The sequence below is a fragment of the Bos indicus x Bos taurus genome, chromosome 1 (assembly GCF_003369695.1).
Source record: "Bos indicus x Bos taurus breed Angus x Brahman F1 hybrid chromosome 1, Bos_hybrid_MaternalHap_v2.0, whole genome shotgun sequence".
Lineage (NCBI taxonomy): Eukaryota > Metazoa > Chordata > Mammalia > Artiodactyla > Bovidae > Bos > Bos indicus x Bos taurus.
This window is the reverse complement of record NC_040076.1, coordinates 80,756,720-80,777,969: the sequence shown is the minus strand read 5'-3', so window position 1 is coordinate 80,777,969 and position 21,250 is coordinate 80,756,720. Positions and strand designations below refer to the sequence as shown.

General features: G+C 46.1%; 1 protein-coding gene across 3 annotated transcripts in view; it reads right to left on the bottom strand.

The window, feature by feature from the left end:
• DGKG (diacylglycerol kinase gamma) overlaps positions 1-21,250 on the bottom strand; it is a 226,520-nt gene that overhangs the window by 44,007 nt on the left and 161,263 nt on the right. For all 3 annotated transcript variants that reach the window (XM_027538801.1, XM_027538802.1, XM_027538806.1), the window contains one exon: positions 18,267-18,357. In XM_027538801.1, the coding sequence (XP_027394602.1) occupies positions 18,267-18,357 (91 nt within the window). The remainder of the gene's footprint in view (positions 1-18,266; positions 18,358-21,250) is intronic.

Genomic DNA, 21,250 nt, shown 5'->3' with positions numbered 1-21,250 from the left:
TGTACAACTGTCACCTAGCCCACTTTTCGTTACAGTGTGGAATCATGGAACTTAGAGATGACAGGGACCTAAGAGAACACGTCCTATCTTTCATCAATGAGGCCAGAGAGGTTAAGGTCACCCAACTCATAATTGTGTAGCTGGGCTAGTATCCCAGTCTGCAGACCTCAAATGTGTGCTCTTTCCACTGAAACAGAAGACATTGTGCTGAGATCAAATAATATTTCCTAAATGACCACCTTATGACCTCTATCAGAAAAGGAATAAGAGAACTCATATAAAGCCATTAACGTCTATAAAGGGCAAATACTTGGTTAATTCTTGATTCCAGAATTTTCCCAGGGGTTGGGATAAAGTTTGTCAGTCTGCGCCTTCCAGAATGTATCCCTAATTTTTAAAAAACTGGGGCATTTGTCTATTTGCCTCTCATTGGCTGGAACCTACTCTGCTTTGTAGATTTGTTGAAGTGGTCACCAAACGACATCTTTATAGGTTTGTCCAGCAACTTCGATTTAAATGTGTATGCTTTCCAAGGTCAATTAGTTCTCTATTGATCAACCTTGGGTTCTGATACCCACCTTTATCATCTATTCTATTTTTTTGTTAAAGCTACTCTCGCTCCTTCTGGAAAAGATAAAAAAGCTCTCTTGGAATGGAAAAATCCTAATGAGGTATGCTTTCCATGTTCTTTTTTGCTTCAAACACTGTCTAAGATTCTGCTTGGCCTTCAGCTTGCCCAAAGCCAGGATCACAGGTCTGAGTTGCCTTTGTATATTCACACTTGGGTGCATACTCACACTTTATCTGTGAGTATGTCTGATGGTGGTGGTTTAGTCACTAAGTCATGTCCTACTTTTGTGACCCCATGGACTGTAGCCTGGCAGGCTCCTCTGTCTGTGGGATTTCCCAGGCAAGAATATCAGAATGGACTGCCATTCCCTTCTCTAGGGGATCTTCTCCACCTAGAGATCAAACTCGCGTCTCCTGCATAGCAGGCAGATTCTTTACTGCTGAGCCACCAGGGAAGCCCCTATGAATATGTGTTCAGTTCAGTTCAGTTCAGTCGCTCAGTCGTGTCTGACTCTTTGTGATCCCATGAATTGCAGCACGCCAGGCCTCCCTGTCCCTCACCAACTCCCGGAATTCACTCAAACTCACGTCCATTGAGTCGGTGATGCCATCCAGCCATCTCATCCTCTGTCGTCCCCTTCTCCTCCTGCCCCCAATCCCTCCCAGCAGCAGAGTCTTTTCCAATGAGTCAACTCTTCGCATGACGTGGCCAAAGTACTGGAGTTTCAGCTTTAGCATCATTCCTTCCAAAGAAATCCCAGGGCTGATCTCCTTTAGGATGGACTGGGTGGATCTCCTTGCAGTCCAAGGGACTCTCAAGAGTCTTCTCCAACACCACAGTTCAAAAGCATCAATTCTTCGGCACTCAGCCTTCTTCACAGTCCAACTCTCACATCCATACATGACCACTGGAAAAACCATAGCCTTAACTAGACGGACCTTTGTTGGCGAAGTAATGTCTCTGCTTTTCAATATGTTATCTAGGTTGGTCATAACTTTCCTTCTAAGGAGTAAGCGTCTTTTAATTTCATGGCTGCAATCACCATCTGCAGTGATTTTGGAGCCCCCCCAAAATAAAGTCTGACACTGTTTCCACTGTTTCCCCATCTATTTCCCATGAAGTGATGGGACCAGATGCCATGATCTTAGTTTTCTGAATGTTGAGCTTTAAGCCAACTTTTTCACTCTCCTCTTTCACTTTCATCAAGAGGCTTTTTAGTTCCTCTTCACTTTCTGCCATAAGGGTGGTGTCATCTGCATATCTGAGGTTATTGATATTTCTCCCGGCAATCTTGATTCCAGCTTGTGCTTCTTCCAGCCCAGCGTTTCTCATGATGTACTCTGCATATAAGTTAAATAAGCAGGGTGACAGTATACAGCCTTGACGGACTCCTTTTCCTATTTGGATCCAGTCTGTTGTTCCATGTCCAGTTCTAACTGTTGCCTCCTGACCTGCATACAGGTTTCTCAAGAGGATGTGTACAACCCTCCAAAAGCATGGACTCAACCCAGACCTCCTTGTTGCTGTCATGGTGATTCTTTTTTTGTTTTTTAATTAAAAACTTTTTGCTGTTTTCTTCCTGAAAGAATTAATGAACTGTTAAGAAATATACTTTGGGATGTCTTTCATCTTTTTGTCCTTTAAACACATATTCTTATTTAGGGATTTGGGCTAGAATCCCAATGGATCAGACTTTTCAGCAAACTCTCTGAAATTATCTTTGTTCAACCCGGTGCCCAGCACTGAATTCTTGCACCCTTATGGCCTCCTAGACCACTCAGACACTCTTTCTTTTGGTTGTAGTTACTTCTGCATGAGCTCAATTTAATCAATGTTGGCCAAAATCCCTCCTCCCTTCTAGAGGTAATAATAATAATATTAGCAGTTGTCTGATGAGAGCTTCCTTGTGCACTGTACTGGTCCTGCCCTTACACTCTCTTGGGATGCTATCCCTCATGCAATAGTGCCATGAGGGAGGCACTATTGCTACCTCCAAGTGACAGAGTCTCAGAGAGGTTAGGGTGCTGGTATAAGGCTACACAACTTCCACTCTACAGACTGGCAGAGCTCAGTTGCAAACCTAGGCAAGTCAGATGCCAGATTCTACTTTGGAGATGAAAGTCAGCACAGCAACATGGGACTTTTGCTGATGCTAGACTTATCACAAAATTAAACTTCCAGCTGTTTGAATAACTGAAATCTCCCACCACTACTCTGTCTTATAGAGTGCTAAGAGCAGTGCCCAGCATGCCAGTGTTGGTATCAGCATTATATCTTGCCTCTGTGCTAGCTTGGTGTTTTTTTTTGTAAGTAAACTAGTTGCACAGCCCAGTCGTTGGTACCTAGTATTCCACAATGTCCCCTTTCTTCCAACTGCCGTTTTAAGTGTGCCCTATCCCCTCCACCTCTAGTCATAACAAGCTCAGAGTGTTAGTTATTAACTTGGTAAGCCGTTAACCTCTCTGGAAGAGCAAACAGTCCTCACTTTGCTTTATGATAGAATGTCCCCTCCCCCACCATCTCACTGAGTCATAGGTGGACTGGGGAGAGTGGAGGAGGTGGGGGGAGCTCGGGGACTGCTGGCTATAGATGCCCCCACCTTCGGAATGCACCTATTTGAAAACTGAGAGGCAGTGCCTTGTCTTGGAAGGAGCATGCCTGAGCTTGGAGGCAGAGATACGGGTTTAAATCTTGGCTCTGTCACTTGCCAGCTGTATGATCCTGGATCCTCCTTGGTTCCTTAACTCTTCCAGCTTTAATCTGTCATCTGTAAGATGGGGTGGGGGTAGGGAAATCTCATCTACTTAAAGGGTTTGATTGGTTTCTGGAAGGCAGTAGCATTCCATAATTGTCTGCACTGTTATTACTGTTAATAATAACAATAATACCTGTGCTATGAGGCATTTTTCAGCCTGAAATCATTCTCCCACTGTCTGAGGCCTTGCTGGAAGCATTTTAATGGCCTTTTGGCCCAACTCATACTAGTGGGAGCCTTGCCAGACCATACCTGCATGCCCATTCTCCACGCTTCTTGGCCTAGACACCATGCACTGGTTTCTTTCAGAATCCCAGGGCTGCTTAGGGCTCGGGAAAGGTGGAAAGCTGCCGTGCTGGATTTGGAAACGTGGAGCCCTGGAGAGAAGTACACTGGAGGCTTAAATGGTACATAGCCCCGGGTGGGTTCCTGAGCTAAATCCTCCAGCAGTTCCATGACGTCATGGGCCCCTCCCCCTGCTCCCATGGGGGAGGGGAGAGGGGGTGCTCCTGGGAAGAGTGCAAGGAGGGCGGCAGTCCCTGCGCGCACCGTTGGCCATCCCTAACCTAGCTCTGGGCCGGCAGGCTCGCCTCCGAGTCGAGGCTGCGTGCAGTGAAACCCAGGTAGTTATAGCCGGGTATGGGTTGAAACAGAGACAGTTCTTGTCCCCAGCCCCCCGGCAGCATGCACGCACACGCCCCGAGCCGTGCTCCCAGCCGGCGAGGGCGGTGAGGTGCCGGACAGGGGTCTGAGGCAGCGGCGCTGCCGGCGCATGGGGTGGGTGGGTGCATCCCGTCCCAGCCCGGCTCCTGGCCGCCTGGAAGACGTTCAGGAATCTGCCGGAGCGCGGCCCGGAGCCGCCCGCACCCGCCTGCTCCAGGCCCCACTGTGCCGGCCCGCAGCTGTCGGCGAGTTCAAACTTCGTGACCCCTGGCGAAGACAATCTCAAGTTCTAGTTTCTGAGCCGAGGGACGGTGGAGAGTCAGTGGGTAGTCCTATTCATTCCCATCCTCCCATCCCCTTCCACCCATCTCTGCGATTCCTAAAATCCTCATAATTATGCGCAGAGCTAGGGCCTGCCAAGTTCGCCGTGCTGCCTGAGAGGGACAGAGCCGAGGACGTGAGAGAGGGCAGTGGTGCTTCCCTGCCCGGGCTGTGGGCTTTTCCGCGCCCCGGGTGCCTGGCGGCTTCGGTGACCTGAAAAAGGCGGCGGATGGGGAATGAGGCCGCCTCCATTTTAGCCTTGTGGATCCTATTTTTGAAGGTCCTTAGAGAAGGAGATCCCTTAATTTATTTGATGACCTGTTTCAGTTTTTAGCAACTAGGAAATTCTGTCGTCTTCTAACCTCGATTCAAGGTGCCACCGATTGCACTGATTTTCTCCAGTTCAGAACTCAGATTGTTTGGTATCATCCTCCCTGCCATCTGGCAGTGTCTGCTGTCTGGAATGACCTCTTCCAGGTGGATTATAAGGTGGAACAACCCTCACCCGCCATGGCTCTGGGGGCATTTGTCCCCTTTCTGCTTGACATTTTCTATCTTGGGTTCCCTGCCACTGCCTTCTCTTGATGGACTCTCTCATCTTGGATAACTCCTCCTTGGACTTTAAAGAAAACAAGCAAATTTTTATTAGGGATATTTTCAAATATACAGGACAATAAAATAATAAATCCCATGAATCCCAAATCTCAGCTTCAGCAGTTAGAAACTTATGGCTAATCTTGTTTGAACTAACTCAGTTCATTTTCCCCACCACCATGTTGAACTATTATTTTATAGCAAATCTCTGATATTCTATCATTTCATCTACCAATACTTCTAAAAGTAAACTGCTCAGTCATGTCCAACTCTTTGAGACCCCATGGACTGTGGCCTGTCAGGCTCCTCTTCCATGGAATTCTCCAGGCAAGAATACTGGAGTGGGTTGCTATTCCTTTCTCCAAGGGATCTTCCTGACCTAGGGATTGAACCCGGGTCTCCTGCATTGCAGGCAGATTCTTTATGTATCTTTAAATGATAAGACTCTTAAAAAAGAATTACCCTAATTCTCTGGTCACTTTTTAAATGTAACAATAATTCTTTAATATTGATAAATATCCAGTAGTTGTTCAAATTTCCTCAAGAGTCTCATTTAAAAAAATAACTGGTTTGTCTGAAAAGTCTACAGGTTGAACTTGGCTGATATGTCTTTTAGGTTTCTTCTGATCTATAAATTCCTTGTTTTTTTTTTTTTTTTCTTCCTTGCCTTGTAATATTTATTGGGGGAAATGGGTCATTTGTCCTATAGAGCAGTGCTTCTCAAACTTTAATGTGCATACAAATCACTTCAGGATGATTTAAATGCAGATTTTGATTCAGGACGTCTGAGGTGGCCTGAGACTGCATTTCTACATCATTATCTGGTGATAATGATGCTGGGTGTGGTGGACCACACTTTGAGACAGAAAGCTGTGTAGTGGTTCCAGATTTTGGATTTTGCTTATGGCACCTCTGAGGTATCTTTTAAACATATTCCAGCCTATCTGCAGGGATGATCAAATTCAGGATGGATGTTTTAGCAAGACTACTCTATCAATGTATTTCCTATTGCATCTCATCAACAGGCACATAATTTGCTTGTCTCATTTTTTGGTGATGTTCATGTTGGTTAGAGGGTTCAGGTGTTGTCAGCTTGAATTTTTCGTTATAACGTTCTTGATCAGTGGGTAGAGGAGGGCACGACAACCCACTCCAGTATTCTTGCTTGGAGAATCCCATGGACAGAGGAGCCTGGCAGGCTGTAGTCCATAGGGTGGCAGAGTTGGACGTGACTGGAGCGACTTAGCACAGTACCGTCAGTGGATGACGATCCTTGTCTGGACCCCTATCACGGTCCCTCAGTGGAAGGATATCCTTGTGGACACCCTAGCACCCTTTCTACACTCTTCGTTTAAGTCTACAAATGCCATAAAACGATCTCTCTCTCGTCTCTGCATATGTGTTCTCATGGAATCAAAGATCTGAAGTGTCTTGAAAGATCATTCAGTATAATTACCTCATTTTGTAGATGAGAAAAATGGAGGTTAAGGAGGTAAAAGGAATGGTCCAATGTCACATAGCTAATCAAGAGTGAGCAGATCTGGAATCAGACCTTTGGTCATGTAGTCTGGCAACTAAGGGGTCAGGAGTGACTTTGTAAAGAGGAATTTTAGCAGCTGAAAGAGGGCCAAAGCACAGAATCTTAGAATGGTAAAGCCAGATGGAACATTTGGTTTGTTAATATCTTATCACCATGATGAGAACAATTAACCCTAGAGTTGGTAAGTAACTTTCCTAGATCACACAGCTGTCTCTTGCAAGAGCTAGGGCTTAACTAGGGCCACATATGTAGGTCACAGAGTTGGGCCTACTTGCTTTTTCTGTTGTACTCACTGTCTGAAATGCCATGCAGCTCTTTTATGCCTGTTAAAATCCTACCCTTTCAAAAACTAACTTCACTATGAGGCCTTTCCTATAGAGGAAACTGCTCTAGATAGAAATTGATCTTCCCCTTCTCTGAATTTTCCTTGCTTTTTCTGTTGTATATTGAATATATATATATTCTGCCATGCATCATGCATATGTACCTGTCCCCAGGAGATTTTAAGCTCCCAGAGGGGAGGGACCATATGCTATATGGCTCTGTGTTCTCCATAGTTCTGGCATCTATTACCCATTTCCGAAGTCCAATATAACTTTTTTAAACTGGAAGAATTCATTTGTGGAGAGATTCCCAAATGAAAACCAAGGTGTTAAAGAAATCTGGCAAAGGGTCTTTCCTTCCAGATGAGTTTCTACAATTTCCCAGGATGAATATATTGACCAATGAAAGAAAGTGGAATGAGTATCCATATTAGGGAGAAATCTGGAAGGTTAATCCAAGACTTCAAGAAGTGGTCCTCTGATCACAGCTAAGGGAAACCTATATCTAACAATTAGTAGTAAGAATAGGACACATGGGGCACGATATATGTGAGATACGTTAAGAGACAGAAGACAAGAATGATGGGGCCCTACTTACTCAGTGCTAGACCCAGGGGAAGGAGTGGAAATGGGTCTCCAGGGACCTCTAGCAGTCAGTGCTAGAGGCAGTGGTATGCTGCTAAATGTTTAACAGAATCTCCAGGATAAAAAAAAGCTGTGATTGTGGTGGTTCATGGTGTAAATTCTCCCACAATGGCCAAAGCTACCAACATGACATCCCTAAAGGCAGAGCTAAGAAGAGATGTGCCAGTAGGCAAGCTGGCCTCAGCACACCACTGAGAAGGCAGTAGATATCTGCATATCTGTAGGGCCTATGGCCAGAACAGAGAAATTTATTGAGAGTGAAAGAAGAGCAGTCAGGGCAACAATGCTGTCTTTTTCCCCTAAAGAAGAACTAGAGAGAATGTTTGTAGTGTCCATAATCTCATGTGGATCCTGAGGGAAGAAAAGGAAAGAAATTGAGTGGTGTTGATGAGTGGTGACAGCATTACTAGAAAGACGGTCCAGTAATATCTACATTAAAAAAATTTGGCCTGGCATGTAGCTGGAGTGGCTTCCCCTGCAATCAGAGGAACTATTTTATTTATTTCATTAATTTTAGAACCTAATGTCTGTTGTGGGCAGTTAGATACTAATATATACATGTTATGTGATAATATTAATAGATAATCATTTACTGAGTAACTCTTATGAACCAGGCACTTCATATATTTTATGTCTAATCCTTAGAGCCCTGCAAGGTTGGTATTTGTACCCTTTTTTTTTTTTTTTTTTACAGATGAGGAAACACTCACTCAGTGACATTTCCCATTTTAATCAGGTTTGTGGTGGGCTTCATGAACCTACAGGTTTCCTGCGAAGATGCAAATGACGAGATCAAAAAGACAGTCTAGCTTATGGAGCATGTACCTGAGGCCTGTTAATTTCATGCTTTGTTACCTATGAGATTACTTTTGGGATATAAGGATATATAAAATATAAGGGATTTGATTCTTCATTTTAAGGAGACTGGAAAAAATGGAATCTATCAACAGAAGGCAGATCAGGATAGTCAGGGATCTATACATCGAGCCATAAAAGGAACTGGGGATATTTAGCTCAGTGAAGATCAATAGGAGAGGACATGGAAGATAGATTGCACCCGTATAAAGGGCAGTCATGTGGAGGAGCAGGAGGGTATGTTCTGCATGCTTCCAGAGGGTGGAACAGGCCCAGAGGATGGGGAATTCAGTCATGCATCCCACAAATACTTATTGTGCACCTATTTTGTTCCAAGAACTGTGCTGAGGGCTGACAAGGGAAGGATATCGCAATGAAAGGGACATACATCCTTGTTCAACGTCGGGAAGAAAACTTTCTGAAAGAGATTTCCAGCAATGGACAGGTTTCTGGCAAAGTAGTAAGCTTCCTTTCCTTGGAGTATTCAAGAAAAGGCTAGATGTGTACTTATCAGAATGTGCCAGAACGGATCTTTTTGTTGAGTGGTACATGGGACCAAATCCCTTTCCAGTTCAGAGATTCAGTCTCTGCTCAGCCTTGCTTTGGCAGGCTACAATGCTGTGCTGAAAAAGTGGCATCGTGGTCCCCCTCTTGCTGCCTGTGTCCATCTAGCTGCCTGCCCTGCCTTCTCTGACAGGGAGCAGTGGCGGGCCAGTTAGACTGGAAAGTGCCTGCCATCTGTGACGGGGACGATGGTGTTTTGGCGGGTCTGTGTGGGCTCCAGGAATGCAGCATTGAAGCCATGTACACACAACCTGCTTAAGAAGATCCCATGGGCAGAAAATGTTTGCTTCCTCTTCAGCCCTCCTCTGTTGCTGTGCCAGGCAGGCACAATGGTGCCTTTGAGAGGGGCAGCTGGAAGGGGGTGTTGGCAGGGAGGCTGGAAGTAGAACGCTGCAGCTGAGGGGAGAACCAAATTCATTTCCAGGAGCAAGCCTGCCCTGGGTGCCAGTTTCCAAAACAACACTGCTGTTTCTCAGAGCTCACAGTGGTGGGTTGCCTCAGATTCGGATAGAGGGCAAAGCTGTTTCCTATCCACTGCTCCACCCTCCCCAAGTTAAAAAAAAAAAGAAAAAAACAACCTAGTGTGTTGTGGCATTCTTGCTCTGGATGCAGTGTAATAGGTCTGCGGTCTGTCTGGGGTGCTCAGACCAACCTGGGGTGGATGGGGCTTTCTGAAGGGTCAGACTCGCCTGCAGACAGAGCAGGGCTGATAGCCATAGGGACTGGCAAGGCTCAGGGGCAGATAGACTTCTGGGCCACCAGAGTGGGCTCAGGGTGGAGACGCCTTCTTCTGCCTTTTGGAGTCACTTCCTCTGACCCCTAGCAGCCCTGTGCCCTTGCTGCCGTATGGGCTCTGCCCACTCACTGTCTTCACTCTCCTTGGTGGGAAAGAGGTGGGAGAACTCTGGCATTTCCTGTCCTGGGTTCACAGTTGTCCCAGACCCTCAGTTACTTTCAAAGGTCCCAGCAACAGCTCAAAGATGGGCGTGGGAGGTCTTTCCACTCACCCGATGGTTAGAAGAAGGGCTGAGTGCCAGGCTGCAAGCCCATTCTGTCTTACAGATGGAGCAAGGTGGGTCCCTTTTACTTTGGGGACGTCCAACACAAAGATATCACTTGAGTCTGGTCAAGTAGTAATTTGTTAGTGTTCACATTCATTATGGGATTTTTTTCACACTTTGGTTCAAATTGTGCAATCAAAAACTAGAGAGCAATGATTTCATTTCAGGTATTGGAGATACAGGGTGAATAAGACGAGTCTGCCTCAGACAGACAACTGCCTAATAGACAGGCCAAGTCCTACAGGGGAGCCATACCACCAACTCAGCTGATATATACCTGAGGGGGAAAGCAGAGGCAGGTTCTACAGGGAGTGCTGTGCTTGGGGCATATGGGCTTGGAACTCATCTGATCTTGGAGTACTTATTTTAAGGAGACTTAGTTTCCTTGTGTACATAATGCACAGTATGCAGAGTTGTAATGAGGATTAAACAAGCCAGTGTAGGAAAGTGCCAGGATACAGAGCTTGTTGCAAGGTGAGTGCTTAGTAAGTGGCTGCTGCTATTAATTTGTGGATTCCAATGGACTTGACATGTAATGCGTATGTGTACACAGTATTTAACTGGTCCTTTGTTAGATTATATATACTTCCTGAGTCATTTCTTCTCTTTTCTTAATTCCTCTTCTGTAGAATACTGGGATCAGCATGTTTATGACCTCACTAAGACAGATAACCAAAGACTAGTCCACTAAAGCCAAGGAGACGTATGTGTATGTAATACTCTGTTTCATAACCCAGTGGTAGAAGCTGGAAAAGATTGAATGCTTTTCATCCAAGCTCCCTGAATGTGCTGAGTGTGGAGATGAAGATCATGAGTTCTTTTCAATGTTCTAGAAAGTCTAAGAGAAATAATACATTTCCCACGGACAGGGCCTCACGGTTGTTATTATTTAAAAGATGCATTTGTTTGTAGACATAGCTTGGGGAAAGTTATTCTTTCACTAGGGGACCTTGGCGGGTAGAAAAGTTAAGCTTGCTGGGGCAGAGGTTAGCCTTGAGGTCTCTCAGGAACCTGAGTGGAGGTCCTTCTAGCCCAACATGCTGAGTCATGCATGGGACCCCGAGCTTGGTCCCCTGAGACACCCCCGGGCCTCGTCTATCCACTGTGCTGCATATACCCCTCCCCTACCATCTGCTTTGTGAAATTGTAGGCATGAGAATTCACCCCTAAAAGTTATTCCAAAGTACTTGGGAGACACAAAGTATATGAAGCCAGGAATCTGAAGACAAAGAAAATCAAAGCAATTCACAAAGAACAAAGGAAATGGGAAAGAATAAGAAAATAAAAGCACATGGATGAATGGAGGCTTGAAGTGAAATACAGGGTATGCATGTGTAGGGAATAAAAAAGAGGGTCATTTAAGAGAAAAAGTTATGTATCAAACTGTAAGCAAGCAATGGGATTTTTAAAGAGAAAATTGCCAATTTCTTCTCAGGAGGCTGAAAGATTTTGAGGATCTGTGAAGGAAACTTGTAGTCAGTGCATGGCTGAAAGAGGAAGAGAGATAGAAAGGATGGAGCTATGTTTAAAAATGGATAAAGATTAAGGTAATCAAAGAGTCAAAGAGGTCCTCCAGGGGCCTGCTCTTATAGATAGAAGGGCTGACATTATTACAGGATTGAAACAAGGCCAACATTAGAACAGCACCGATCCCTGATTGCTGAGATTGTGGGTTACTTTTCCTTTTCACCTCTCTATGGTTTAACATGTTCTACCATGGATTTGGGGCTTCCCTGGTGACTCAGACAGTAAAGAATCTGCCTGCAAGGAAATGGCAACCCATTCCAGTATCCTTGCCTAGAGAATTCCATGGACAGAGGAGCCTGGCAGGTTAAAGTCCACAGGGTTGCATAGATTTGGATTACTTTTCTAATCAAAAGAATTTAGCACCTGTAGTAAGAGGGAGAAGGCAGAAACTGAGGCTCGGGTACCTGGAACAGTGAGAACTGAAGGATAGGGAAGAAGAAATCTGAAGTGACAAGAGCAGCCTTGGGTGGTCTCACAGTGAGGATGCTCCTGGAAAGATGGAACCCCTGGACTTGATGGAAGAAGAGAATGGACTCCACAAATGGGAGAGGATGTCTCTCTGTGTCCATACCAGCCTCTGACTTGAAGGTTTGGTACATGATCAGGTTGCCACCTTTTGTTTTCTGAGATCTCAAAATCTCCACTCTTCTCCATGAATCTTTCCCTTCCCCATGAATATGTTTTCATTTCATCTCCCTTGGGATCACTGTGCCTGGGTTGATGAGCTGAGCTTTTGGCTAGTTCCCACTTCATTACTCCAAGCTTTGGAAGGTTCCACTTGCCCAAGCTGAGAAGGTGTATATAGATGATGCCAGAAAAGGTGCTTGAAAGTCTATCCTCTAATTTAGGAGTGTGCAACATTGCCAGTGGATATCAGGGCAGCCATGGGCTCTATTTTGCCACTTACTGGCTGGGTGAAGTTGGCCAACCAACTCAACCTGTAAAGTCCTTGATTTCTCTCTTCTGAAAAAAATGGCACCTGGCTGGATTGGAGTAGGTAAAGATATCTGCTCAGTCTTAAAGTAATCTGGGTCATTATTTATTCTGCTTCTTTACATACACATAGCTGTGCTAAAGGTTAGTTTTAGAGTTTAGGATTCTCATAGACAGGGCCCATCTCATGATATGGCTTCACGTTGAAAAAAATTAAGATGAAATTCACCTGACACAAAATTAGCCATTTTAAAGAATATAATTCAGTGGCCTTTAGTACTTTCACTCTCTCTCTTTGAAGTGTTAGGATAATATGGTCTCTGGGGTTGGTTCCATTTTGTTATACTAATAAAGGACTGCACTGCATCTCTGTGCTCATCACCCCGTGAACTCGTGTGCAGGAAACTCTCCAGGTCTAGGATGTGAAGAACCTGCTGGGTCATTCGTCCTAAAAGATAGTTTTCAGTTCAGTGTTTGTTGTCAGACTGCTCTCCAAAGTGGTTCACCACTCATGTCCCCGGAGAGGGTCTGAGGGTTCCCATTTCTGCTCCTACTCCCATCACAGGGTGGGGGTATTCCTGGAGCCCCACGGTACACAGTAGGTAAAAGTAATGAACTAGCTCCAGCAATATCACCACGGAGAGATCTTGAGAGCTAATGGTGAGTGAAAAAGGCAAGTTGCAGAGCACAAAACGGTTGTGGGGAACTCAGTTCCATCCATAAATTTTTATTTCTTTGGTTAAAAAGATACTTGAAGGGAATAAAACAAAATAGTGACAAATATCAATTCTAAGTGAGGGAGAAATGAGAATATCTGATACACTCTCAAAACTTTGTTGTATTAAAAAAAAATCCTCAATTAAAAGGGGAAAATTGATGTGCAGAGATTCCCAAAATACACCGGGTAACAGATTTTTTTTTTGAAGCAGCCTCCACATTTAGACTCACTTTTCCCCAGGCAGAGGTTCATATTAGGGAAGCTGGCTAGCCTTCCCTTGTGAACATTGTTTAAAAGTAGATATGATATCAAGGAATTTTGGAAGTTCGTATTTTTAACCAGTAAAATTTCCACAGGATGTAAAATAAGTGCTCAAGTCGATGCCTGCCTGGTCTGCTCCACCTAACCATAACTAAGTCAAAACCTGTGCAAGCTCTTTTGGGCCTGGGTGGGGGAGGTGACTCACTGTGTTCTTCCCTCCCCTCCCCGCTCCTTTATTCAGGTACAATCAGATCAGAATAAACATCAAGGGTGGCTTTGGAAGGGAAGGGAAGTCAGAGACTTGGAGACCCTGAGAGACTGCTTTTGTTCCACCAGGGCTGATGACAACTATGCGGGTGACAGGCTGGCTTCTTAATTAGAAGAATTGGCTCAGTGGTAAAGAATCTGCCTGCCAATGTAGGAGACGTGGGTTTGATCCCTGGTCCAGGAAGATCCTGGAGAAGGAAATGGCAACCCACTCCAGTATTCTTGCCTGGAAAAACCCCACAGACAGAGGAATCTGGCAGGCTATAGTCCATGGGTCACAAAGAGTTGAATATGACTTAAGCCTGAACAACAACCAAATTAAGAGCACCCATTTCCCAGGAAGGGTACTCACTCTCACAGCTTGCTTTGTGTGCTCGCAGAGGAAGCATTTAGAGCATGCATCTGCCTTTTCTTTTTTTTTTTTCGTTTTTCTTTTTGATAATTGTAAAAGTCTCATACTTGCTTTTCAGTTCGGTTCAGTCACAGTCGTGTCCGACTCTTTGAGACCCCATGAATCGCAGCACGCCAGGCCTCCCTGTCCATCACCAACTGCCGGAGTTCACCCAGACTCACATCCATCGAGTCAGTGATGCCATCCAGCCATCTCATCCTCTGTTGTCCCCTTTTCCTCCTGCCCCCAATCCCTCCCAGCATCAGAGTCTTTTCCAATGAGTCAACTCTTTGCATGAGGTGGCCAAAGTATTGGAGTTTCAGCTTTAGCATCAGTCCTTCCAATGAACACCCAGGACTGATCTCCTTTAGAATGGACTGGTTGGATCTCCTTGCAGTCCAAGGGACTCTCAAGAGTCTTCTCCAACACCACAGTTCAAAAGCTTCAATTCTTGCTTTTAGTGTTACCCAAAATATTAAAATAAAGTGTATGACTAAAGAGAAGATCAGATATAACTCATATCGGTGACAATCTCTGTTCTAGAATGATGTGCCAGTACTGCCCTGAAACTCCTGGGTTTTGGGCAAATCTGAATTTGAAGCCTGACCTGACCACTCAGAGTCATGCACCTCAGGTGAGCTTTTTTTCAGCTTCTATCCCCATCTCCAGAAAGGGGATGTGACACCTGCCACTTGGGGCTGCTCTGTGGATTCAGTGAGGCACTTGGCACCATTGCCAGTTACTTAAAAAAAAATAACAAATCTGAAAACGTTAATCAATAGCCTTGGGAAGTAGACTAATCCCCTTTCCCCATTTTATATATGAGAACACTGAAGCCCAGACAACAGTTCCATGAAGAGGGCTGATGCCTATCCAAGCCAAGCCCCTTTCACTGAGCAACCCCTCCCTTCCCCCTTACCCTAGCCTTGACCAAGTGTCTGCAGGTGACCAGTTAGATCTGCAATCATCTTCTCTCTGGCCTTAGTCTCTGACCCCAAAACAGTGTCCAAGGTGATGGCTCACGTGGGTCCTCAAGGTCCCAGGATCAAGTTTTCTTAGCACTAGTTAAGTGAGTATTATATTAACCAGCTCATGTTTGTTCTCTCAACTGGGCTGTAAACTTTATTTCAGAGAAGGGACCAAATTCTCCTAGTTTCCAATAAGCTACAAGTCTCTGAAAAACAGACTGTATTCCTTGCGAGAGACTTTCAGTGCAGAACTTCTGCATAAAACTCATTTTAGCTTTAAGTTTCACCATCCAAATTTTACCCAGGTGACACATAGACACGGAATGAAATAGACTTTCTAAGCTGTTCTCCTGAACCGCTAACCTTTGGGCCCTTTCACAAGTTGCTGAACCTCTGAGCCTCAGTTTCCTCACCCAGAAAGCAAGGATATTCGTGTCTTCTCTGCATACTCTGTGGATCAAAATGAGATGCTGCATGGGAAGACCTTTGGTAAACTTTAAGGCAGTTTTCCTCCCTGACTCCTCCTGTCCACCCCTCCTTCCTCAAATGAGCAAGCAGTAGGACTGTGCCCTCTGTTCTCCTAAAGCGTTTCCCAGCAGCCCTGCCCAGCTGCTGCAGCTGAGACAGAACCAAGCAGCCATACATTCAGTAAAGGAGGAAGAAACAGTGTATCCGAGCTGAAAAATTCAGCAAGCTCCTAGCACTTGTTAGGTCAATCTGTTTATTGGGTTCCAAGCTAAACTCCTTTCCAGGAGGTCTAGGAAGGCCTAGACTCTTACACATTTCCAGCAATGAAACCTTGGTCCAGTTACTTAGTGTGTCTGAGCCTCGGTTTCCTCATTTAAAAAAATGTGATCATACTTGCTTTGCTGGATGATGGAATCAAATGAGGACATGCTACAGTAGGCAGTCAGAGTCTGTGATTTTCTCCTCTCCCCTTGTTACTTCTGTCTCCCTTCTGTTTATATATCTAACTCTCTGTGCCTTAGCTTGCTTTCTGTGATGTGGGGATAAGAATACCGGGCCTACTTAGCTCACTGGTTGTTGTGTGACTCTGCAATAAAGGCTGTGGTGGGGCTTTGGAAATGGTGGCACGTAGTATAAATACCTGTGTGGGCTTATTCTCAGGCTCACTGACCTTGATCTGATGAGCATGCTGGTCCTCTCAGGCCTGGGCTGTTGTGTGCAGCCGCCACTTGGAGGTCACTTAACATACCTTCTGTTATTGTTCTTCCCAAGGCCTCTGATGCACTCACATCTACCTGGGCTGCCCCACAGCTTCCTAACGTCTGTTACTCATATGCCTCCCCCTCTGTCTCTCTGGTCTCCTCTGTATTATAAGACCCAGGACCGTCTCCCCTCCGCTCCCTGGGTACAAAAGGATGCCTGCCACAATCCTGCAGGCTTTCAGAACAGAAGCTGCCTGTCAGATGCACCCCCACCCCCATCCTTAGCCTCAGGAATAAATACTAAAAAAGACTCACGATGGGGAGCTAAGGAAAACAAGAAGTGCTGCTAAAAGCCCCCAACAACCCACAGTGTGAACAGCCCCACCTCCTCCAGAGGCCACCAGCCCCCTCTGCAATTGAGGATGAGCCGCTGTGCACTGGACTCAGAGGGGCCCATGATGCTGTGGGCTGGAAGCTGGGAGTTGGGAGCTGGGAGGGCGGGGCCCACCGAGGCAGGGGAGCTGAGCTGCTCTATTCTGGGCACAGTTTCAAGGCCAGCTGCAGGGAGAACAAGCAGTCGCTGTGTGTCTGCAGCTGGCAGTGGTTAGGCCAGGGCTGTCCCTCACTTGGGGTATATTTAAAGACACCCCAGATGATCATGCCAACAGGAAAAATGCACACAGAGCTCCAGCCACGTCCAGTTTCCAGCCCAGTCCAGCCGCCTCCCCCTTTGCTGTAGAGTTTCTGGCCATGGATTTATGTATCCATAGAGGAAGGCAGGTTTCTCAGACTTTCCCAGGTGGAGGTGGTACCACCTGGGGAAAAGTGCCCCACATTCCTGGGCCTCTCTGCCCTCTGACTGAGCTGGCTAGAAGTTCAGGGGATTAGCTAGGTCGGCTCCTCCCACCCTGGGGTTGGTAACCCAGCAACCGCTGGGGAGAGGCAGGCAGATGAGTCAAAGAGAAGCACAGAATCTCTGGCTTTGTGTTTTGATTGTGAAAACTCCCCGTGAGCGCAGGCTCCCTTCCACAGGGAGTGGTGGGGCTTTCCCACACTGCTTTAGGCCAAATGCTCCTCCTCCAAGGGATGCCTGGGCCCCACTTGACTGCTGCTGCAAGCTCAGGGACAAAGCTGGTGGCCCAGCAAGAGCCCATCCTGGCCCAACTCTGACTGCCTTTCACTTGTTTTTCTCAAGTGAAAACAAGACCACTGGCCTGAATTCCATGGGAAGGGGTATGGGGGTCGGTAACTGAGAACTATGGGCAAGGGGCCCCAAGGGCCTGAGGTTCCGCAGAGCAGAGACAGCAGGTGTGCACAGAAGTTTGGGCTTGCAGGTCAATCTTTTCTTAGAAGTGAGAAGACCTCAGGAGAGCAGCCCAGCAGAAGCAGGGTGCGGAATGAGAAGTGGGCAGCTTATCAACCAGTAAGTGAAGCCCACAGGCTGTGTCTGAGGCAGGCTGCTGCAAGTCCCGGGAGAGTTAAAATCCAAGTGCACCAACTGGATCAGCTATGCAATTTGAGTGTTCAAAATGCACATAAAGGGCCCTTTGCTAAAAAAAAAAAAAAACTATCAAGAATTTTAAGACAGTCACAGAACAGCATTAAATGAGGAACCTTCTGAGTGACTGTGCAGGTTGCACACTTGGGAAGCTGGCCCTGAGTGCCTGAACTGGCTCCTTGAAAGTTGAGGCAGGTGAGCTGATGATGTCTGGTCACCCCTGGCCTCAACTGCAGACCCCTCAGCCCTGTGGTCTTCAGTTCCCAGACTTTTACCAGGCTTGGGACATTGCCTCTATCCCCATAGCAGCTTCTTTCCCTGAGTGGGTAGCACCTGTCTTCATTTCTTGAAAAAGAAGAAATTGAAAGGTGATGGTGGGGAGAGGGCTGAGGGCAGGAAAGGACTGCAGCCCTGAGTCCACTGGGCCTCTGGGTCTCAGACCCCAGGACTCCCTGGTCAGGCCGAGAAAGGCAGACCCCGTGATTAGAGCCTACTGGGAGTGAGGCTGTGGACATGTTGGGAACAGGATGGAGGTAAGAAGGATTACACCTGGGGCCACTATGAACCTAGGGGACATGTTCTGAGGGTATGTGACAGTCCCGGACCAGAACCAAGGTCCCAAAGCAAGCTTTGGGAACTCACCTCCAACTCTATGTGGTCGTGGAGTTTCTTGCAGGTGGCCGCGAAGGTCTCCGAGGTGCCAAATTCAAAGTACCACAGCTTGTTCTTCATCCTGGACCAGGAGTCAGAAAGATGGCTCAGTGTTCTGTGTTTGAAATGACTGTGTACAGCAGCTAGGCTACTGGGGCCGGGACACTCAAGCCCTCAGCTGTCCCCAATCTTATGTTTTCAGCACTTCTTAATTGGATGATCAGGGATGGAAGACTTTTTTAACCAACTGTTCTTGCCACCAACTTAAAGTAAAACCTATTTGTTTCTTAGACATCATGGCTACTCTGAGTGAACAGCCAATGGCTCTCTGATCTTCCTGGTCAGAGCCAGAGAAAGGCCTGCTTGCCTCTGGATCTGGATCAAGGGAGGAGTTCCATGAAAGTCAACCAGGTGGCACCTGAAAGCACGCTCTGGTTAGTGTCCTTTCTACTACGAATGCAGGGGAGCTTCAGTAGTTGGGGTACAAAGGGAGGACGATCAGTTAGCCAGTTGAGACTTGACAGAGGTACAGCCTCAGGACAGAGGAGGGATAGGCCCACCTGAAACCAGCTAAAATGTGTGCTACTTTGTCTGCACTCTGATTGGGAGAAGCATAATGGAAAGAATTAGACACAGATTTGCAGGCAAGGAGGAAAGAGAGAGAAAAAAAAAGTGAGTTGTTTTGGTAGCAATAGTTTCCTCCCACTTCGTTCTCAATTGTATTCGCTGAGGCTATGACAATCCTTCATTGAGGGGTAGGCCTTGTCCTATTTGCTTCAAAGTAAGAGCTCACTATTTCAAGCTTTAAAGATGTTCAACATTTTCCTGATGGGCCGGGGGCGTGGGGTGGGGGTGGGGGAGGATGGGCAGCCGGAAACAATGGTGTTCCCATGTAGCCGGGAGCTCTGAAAAGTCAGATGGTTGTGTCCTGACACTTGGTCATTTTGATCAGATGGTCTCACCAGGAAGTGTTTCTGAAGGTATTCCATTCCTCCCGTCCCAACTGTCATCCTATTCTCAGGGGCTGGCTAAGAGAAGGGACACCTGTCCAGTTTATAAGCTGGCAGATTTTGCTGAGGAAGGATTAAACAGAATCACAATCTTCTTGGCACATCTTCAGGAGAGAGGATGCGCCTTGTGTGTTGCTGATCCTCCATCCTCAGAGCTGTGGACTAAGAGAAAGGAGCATTCTTTAAAGAAAAGAAGGCTTTCTTCCTAGTATTTCTTAGGCCATAGCAGGTGACGCTTTCAAACAAGAGGCACAACTTTTCTCTCTACGTTTCTCAAAGAGTCCACCCACAGCTTAAAGATGAGTCTGTGTCCTCCCACTGCATGAAGATTTCTAAGATCGAGTTGGGAAGTAGCCTTTCTGACTCTTGGTAAGCAGGAAAAGAAATGATAAACGATGACGGGAATAAGCAGTATTTATGGAGTTATGCTTATGAAGAAACTTAGAAGGGTTGGGTATTCTTTAAGTAGACCTTCTCAGCCAGTGTACTAGGCACAGGTGTGCCTGAGATTCCAATCTCCTCAGCTTTGGGTGGCCAGGTTGGGGTCTGGGCAGGCTGAGCCCCTGATGCCACAGCCGGGTTTCTTTCTGTATGAGATAAATGCCAAACAATTGCTTTTGTTTTCTATGCCTGCCATGATGTGCAGAGGAAACACTACTCTGATCAGTTCTCTGTATGCACAGAAATGTGAATCCAAGTTACCCAGGGATTTCATTAAAATGCAAATTCTGATTCAGTCATTCAGGATTTGGGCATAAGAATTCCTTGTTTTCTAACATGCTGCTAGTACTGGTCCAGCAATCACGCTTGGAGCTGTGAGGATCTGGGGACTCCTTTTGTGGCTCTGAAACATTAGTATTCATAAGAATCACTTGTGAATGTGATTAAAATGCTAGTGCCTGGGCTCTAATTTGTAGAGATTCTATGTGGCCTGTGTCTGACAGGGCCCAGGAATATGCATTTTATAAGTGCCCAGGTGATCGCTATTCAGGTGGTCAGCTGTCAGGATTTTCCGAAGCATTACTCTAGAGCCCAGTGAAGTGACAACCAAGGAAGAAGACAGACCGATTAGCCCTGAAAAAGAGGATTCCTCAGGGAAGACAGAATGAGGGTCAGCGCCTTTCAACAGACAATGACGGCAAAAGACCCAGTAACAGGAAAAGCACAGATTGTCATAAATGCCAAAGTTGAGGATGCCTCACAAGCAGCGAGAGCATCTCTGTAGCCAGGAGACCCGCATTATGATTCCATTTTCAAATATCACTGCTGGTCTGAATCATGACTTTTGAAAGTTATTGCCAGGAGATTTAGAGTTTTAATAAAAATTTCCGGAAGCCGCAAGCTATTTTTACCCAGAAGTGGTGCTTCTGATGATCTAATAAGGTTAAGAGGTCATGGTTAGGTCAGTATTGCAGAATGACTGAGAAGATCAAACAGACGGCTTTTTTGTTGCCGGTTAGATGTCCATTTCTGGCTGTGAACCCTAAGCCTCAGTTTCCTGATCTGTAAAATGGAGGTAATAAAAAGATCTGCTTAAAAGGGTAGTTGTAAAGATTAAATGGGATGACCGCAAAGCACTTCTTATAATGCTTGCTGCATAATAATCTCACTGATAATGTTAGCTACTTACTTATCAGTTATTATTTCAATGTCTTGGCATGTTTGGATACCATAACAAGGTTATGGTATCAGGTTGGGCAGCCGTAGACACCGTTGTTGTTGTTTAGTCACTAAGTTGTGTCCAACTCTTCACGACCCCATGGACTGCAACACGCCAGGCTTCCCTGTCCTTCACCAACCCCTGGAGCTTGCTTAAACTCATGTCTATTAAGTAGGTCATACCATCCAACCATCTCATCCTCTGTCACCCCCTTCTCCTCCTGCCCTCAATCTTTCCCAGCATCAGGGTCTTTTCCAATGAGTTGGCTCTTTGCATCAGGTGGCCAAAGTGTTGGAGCTTCAGCA